The sequence below is a fragment of the Rutidosis leptorrhynchoides genome, chromosome 3 (assembly GCF_046630445.1).
Source record: "Rutidosis leptorrhynchoides isolate AG116_Rl617_1_P2 chromosome 3, CSIRO_AGI_Rlap_v1, whole genome shotgun sequence".
NCBI lineage: Eukaryota > Viridiplantae > Streptophyta > Magnoliopsida > Asterales > Asteraceae > Rutidosis > Rutidosis leptorrhynchoides.
This window is the reverse complement of record NC_092335.1, coordinates 434,847,200-434,853,144: the sequence shown is the minus strand read 5'-3', so window position 1 is coordinate 434,853,144 and position 5,945 is coordinate 434,847,200. Positions and strand designations below refer to the sequence as shown.

The window sequence follows — 5,945 nt, the reverse complement described above, 5'->3', positions numbered from 1 at the left end:
TGAAGTTTCTGATTAATGACACACGGTCGATTGTCTTATATACACGGTCGATTGTCTTAGACACACGGTCGAGTGTATGAGACACGCGGTCGATTGTATGACTAACACGGTCGATTGTCTGACAAAATTTGGGCAGCACTTCGTTACTCAATAAGCCTTTGGTATTACAAACTCACACGGCCGACTGTCTATCTCCTTCGGTCGATTGTATATCTCACACGGTCGAGTGACTGAACTCACACGGTCGATTAACTAAAGGAAACACACACGGTTTAACTGAAAGACACAAGGTCGGTTTACAAACTCAATCGGTCGATCTAATGATACACACGGTCGGTTGTCGAGACACACACAGCCGAGTGTGTTCTTGACAGATGCAGGTCGACTATTAGGGTTTTCTAGACCAAAATCGATTTTTCGATCGATTTTTGATGAAAAACACTAAACCAAAACGTAGAGAACAAAGGAAAATACTCCAGAAACACTTTTTGACAACAAAAACACCAACTATAACGTAGAAAAAGGGATTAAATGATTAAGACACAAAAACACCAAAAATACCACTTTCCTTGACCCAAAAACGATTTTAGACAAGCAAAACCAGAGGCTCCAGCTCTGATACCACTTTGTAGACGATTATTCACGGATCTTAGGTCGCTTGCAAACTATCCTAGAGGTGGAATTCACTAGAATAGAGATAAACCGAGATATGGGTCGTATCGGGATCGAATAAATCAAACCTAGGACAAGAACTAGATTAGATCGACTCCTAAACGATATATTTCGGTGGTATATGGTGTTAGGGTTCTCTGGAGATGAAAAACCAGTCGACTAAGGTAAAAGGGATGAGTAACCCTACAAAAGAGAAACAAACCCGTATATATACTGCAGGTCAGACACACTCGGTCGAGGTTGTCTCTCAGTCGGTCGACTGAGTAACACAGTCGGTCGAGTGTGTATACACACTCGGTCGACTGTGTGTGCAGTTTAACATATTGATTATTTAACAAGGTAAGAACGCACAATCACAAACGTAATCAATAGTCACAAGTAAACGTTATTACATAACCGAATGTGTTAAACGTAAGGATAAACTACGGCTGGGGATTCATGCACCAACCGTACTTTGCCCAACTTTAATCAAGTTCAATTCATTGTAATTCAACGGACAATAGTCCAGGATGTTTCCCAAAGAAGAGACAATGAAGTTGGTTACTTGGAACATAAGGGGTTGTATGGTTGGGGTCAACTGAATTAAATACTCCATGATGGGTCAAAACAAAATGGAACAATAATATTTATTCCTTCGTAGATCCTTGTTTTCCTATATGGTTGGCGTTATATGGTTGTATACAAGTTAAGCAAGTTGTAATCCGTTGAATGTTTCGTGGTTTGTGTTTCCAGTTGGTCAACAACGGTGAGGCCAATCAAGCACATAGTTTTCATGTGGCGTCAAATTCAAAATTATGCTTTGCTATTCCATGTTGGGTATAGAATTCATCTCATTGGATGCAGATTAGATAAAATGAGCTTTGATAGTTTTTGTTGTTTAGTCAAGCCATGTGTTTGTAGGGCATGTAGATTGGTTTTGTGCAAGGAGGTGGTTACAACAATCAAGCCCCTATTCAACCTTTTCATCTTTTGGATGAATTGGTTTTTCTATTTAATTATATGTTTTTTCGCCAAAAAAAAATAAAAAATAAAAAAAAAAAAAACAATCCAACAACGAATTTTGAGTGTTGAATTGCTCAAGGCTGATTATATAAAAAACATCAAATCATTTTAAACGAGGCTACTTTCACTCATTCCGCAATGTGAATACTCGAATACAACGCATTATAATGCATCAGGGGTATACAAGTAATTATCACATATTTCTCAACAAACAATTGAGTCATTTTTTAAAAGGAGTTTAACTTCTAGCCGCCTGGATCACCCTAGGATCCATTTAGTTCCAGCTACCTAATTTTCTCACCAATTGTGTTTGGATCTATACACTATCAAAGTCACACACTTGTGACTTGTCAATGTAAATGACTAAAATGCCCTCCATTCTTTTACCCTTCATCAGCATCTGCCTGAAGAAGTTGTTCTGGTGTTGCAGCAGGGTCAAGATCCCAGCATCCATCTGGCAAGTTCAAACCTTGACCTTTTAACAAACAAGACGGAACTTGGTGCGAAAATCGACCCATTTCTTTTCTGGGTATTAATCGCACCCCGCTCTTATTTGGGTTTCTTTGATAAACCGTCTTGTACCCTTTTAATTTGACCAAAGGTGTTACAGAAACTCCATTTTTTTCGGAATAATCATCAAGAATCTCCACCATCTCATATTGTTTTCTCACTTTTTTCGTTGTTTTCTTACTCCAAGTTTCAGACCAGTTCCTATAAACAGCCCAAATATCCCCCCTCTTCGGGTATATGTTAACACACGAAACTTTGTACGCCTTCTCTCGGCCCAAAAAATGAGAAAAGATGTTGACTTGGTCAACAAAATCCGAATGAGCAACCTGGAAACTCCCACACGATTTATTAATTCCAAATTCGGCGTCGGGTTTTGAGTTTAAGTAACTGATCTGAAGCTGAAACGGTTTAACCGAGATGACCTGGCGAACCAAACAATAAAGACGCGGCATCCCGTCTTCTTCATCATATATAGCCCAAACTTGTTGCGGCTTGAACACTTCTTCAGACCGATCCGTATCAAAATCATGAAAATCAGGGTCGGGGACCGTTATCGCCATTGAACTACTTTTCTTGGGCGTCTTTTGTAACTTTTCAGCCTTCAAAGTGGGACCCACTTTCATTTCGTTTAACTTGGATCGAATTACCGATCTAGCCTTTTCAATTAACAGCTTTCGGGCATCAAAAGCGGGGACAACCGAGTAGTACTGCCTCGTATGAATGTCAGTTTTACCATTTACATTATTTACGACTGAGTCTGATTCAGTTTTAACGTCCGTTTCCCCGTTTTCCATCTTTCTTTTCTTTGGAGGCCTGCCCATCCTGGGAGCCGGGATGTCACCGGGGGCCACGTTCAATCTTGTCTGGTTCCTACCGTTAGATTTAGATCTGCACATGTCAGCAGGTTTCGAAGGTACACCGCTAGGATCCACAGGATAAGTATTCCACTGAAACGCGGTTCCTGCGTACCCATCACCTAAACACGTCGATGAAGTTTGTACATATGTGGGGCCCGCGTTATACGTAAGGTTAGCATAACCATTTTCAGATGTATACGACCATGGAGCATAAGTAACCGGAGCAGTTCCAGTTTCAATCGCTTGAAACACGCCTCGACAATTCTTACACGAAAGCTTCTTGTTAACATATTTTCTAAGATATTCATACTGAACACGACACGAGGTGCACACAGTCCAAAACGTGTCGAGTCTTCTAGAACTTTCCGGAACAGAAAAACCAGACCCACCATAACCGCCAACCGATACATGTTTATTCCTTTTAGCATCATACAAGCTTCTTTTCGTGTTATCAGATAATACAGCCCATGCTTCAGATACGAGCTTAAACGCCTCATCAGCACCAACGGTTCGGTTTTTATCAGGGTGAAGAAGTACCGCCATCTTTTTATAACGTCTTTTCAGCATTGATTTTTCTGCTGATGGATCCAATCCAAGAACAGAATAATAATCAACATCTCGGTTCATATTCGTTGCTGTAGCTGCGTATATTTCGAATGTAGCCACCATTTGCGAAATACCCTCGAGTTGAGGACATAATGCTTGAGCCCTCAAAGCAAACTGTTTTGCCCCTACAAAATCTCTCACTCCAAATAACTTCTCTGCATGCTCTTTCGCTCTAAGAGCTTCTTCTACGTTTGAATCCATTTAAAACGTTTCGTCCTGCAACGAAATCAAAAAAAAAGAAATTAAATAAAAAAAAATACTTAACATCACAGAAACATGCATAACAGATTCTGCAAAGAAATCAATAGAAACTTAAGTAAACAATCATTAACTTAAGCCAGAATTACCAAATTAACCTCATGATTATAAAAATTTATATCACAACAAGCCAAATGAACCCTAAATACAAAACCCCCAAAACTAATACGATTAGGTCAACAATATTTCAATAATAAGTCAAATTGATAACAAAAAACAGCTTAAATTAACAAAACCTAGCTGAAACAAACAATATGAGCAATAGAATAACAAGATCTAAGCTCCGATCAGCTAAATATGTTAAATTAATGAAACAGCGAAAACCCTAAATAAGTATTTATATGTATGTATACATTATATATACGGTGTATAAAAATGAAATTGAAGTAAAACTTACTTAAATCTGCATGAAATAGCAGATGAACAGCAACAAGATCTAATATTAATTAACGAATTATCGAAGGTTAGCTTCAGATCTACGATCAAATGGACGGAGCTTTACTTTTGTAAAATTTTAGGAAAAGTGAAAAATAAAAATATAAAAACTTAACCTTTAAATAAATACATACTACATATATGTATAAATAAAAATACGGAGTAATTAATTGTATTAATTACTTATTACTTATTACGTAGTATTTATTTATATTTATTTATATTTATATTTATATTAATACTAGAATAAATAAAGATTAGGGTTTTGGGTAGATTTGATAATTTGATAATAATTATTTAACAGCGTAGAAAAAATTGAAATAAAACCATATTGTGGAAATTCCGGCAGCCGGCGGGAAGAACTGAATATTCCGACAAGACTCCGATTATTAGATACACTGTTTAAAATAGAAAATAAAATAAAATTGTTGTTGTTGTTGTAAAATACGTGAATTATACGTTGTTTTTATTGTTATAGATCCAATGGGTTATAAAGTGTGGTTACTTATATAAAAAGAAATACTAAATTAATTAAAGCTATGGTTAATATAAATAAATGTTTAGTAATGATAACAAAAGCTATGGTTAGCAATTAAATTATTAGTATATTTTTTACAGAATAACAGTAAATTGACCATTAGTAATTACGGAGTACTTTTTTAACACTTAAATTTGTGATTCGTGAAATAAGGAAGTAAACAATGGTAGTGTAACAATGCACTTTTGTAGCAGTAACTTTACTACTTTTTTACTCTTATTGTTTTTTTGCCCAAAAAAATATAAATAAATTGAATAAATAAGCTATTTATGAAGGGGTTATTGATCAAATTGACCAAATTTAAAAACGAACTATAACGACTTATTCTTGTGATGACCCGGGAAATTCCGACCAAATTTAAACCTGAATCTTATTTGATTTAGATACGATAAGCAAAGTCTGTAATGTTGAGTCTCAAAAACTTTTGAACTTTGTTCATATAATAATATAAATCTTTGACTGTGTCCGACGATTCACGAACAATTGTTTACAAATAGATATGTATATATATATATATATATATATAAATATATTTATATAATAAATGTTATTATTTGTTTGTATGAAATTATTGATATAAATAAATATTAATGTTAATGTTAATATCATTATTATGAATATTATCATTTTAATATAATAATATTGATATAAAAATACGATACATTTAATTTTTCATATTATTATTACAAATATCATTGTTATCATTATTAATATCATTATTATTATAATTAGAAGTAAAATTATGATTTGAGTTATTAATAAGATTATTAATATTGTAATTTTATAATTACCATTACCATTATCATTAAAATCATTATTAATATTGTAAATAATATTATAAGAATAATACGAAGTATCATTAATTACATAACATTCTTAATATTGTTATTAATAATTGTTATTATCATTATTATTAATATTATTATTACTAATATTATTACTAAAAATAATCATTTTATTTAAAATAATTATTATCATTATCTTTAATACTTTTATCATTATCAATTATTATTTTGATATTATTATTAATATATTATATTTATTAGTTTTAAATTAATTATGAAATT

General features: G+C 33.7%; 1 protein-coding gene across 1 annotated transcript; it reads right to left on the bottom strand.

Annotated features, from left to right (window-relative positions):
• Positions 1–1,886: 1,886 nt before the first annotated feature.
• On the bottom strand, positions 1,887–4,472 carry LOC139897894 (uncharacterized). Its single transcript, XM_071880606.1, has 2 exons — positions 4,303–4,472; positions 1,887–3,863 (listed from the first exon to the last, which is right to left on the bottom strand). Exon 2 carries the CDS (start codon positions 3,846–3,848, stop codon positions 2,058–2,060), a length of 1,791 nt encoding a protein of 596 aa, XP_071736707.1. The 5' UTR covers positions 3,849–3,863; positions 4,303–4,472; the 3' UTR covers positions 1,887–2,057.
• Between the last annotated feature and the right edge of the window lie 1,473 nt (positions 4,473–5,945).

Excerpts from the sequence above, each read along its gene's own strand:
- LOC139897894 (XM_071880606.1), bottom strand. The coding sequence starts at position 3,848 with ATGGATTCAAACGTAGAAGAAGCTCTTAGAGCGAAAGAGCATGCAGAG.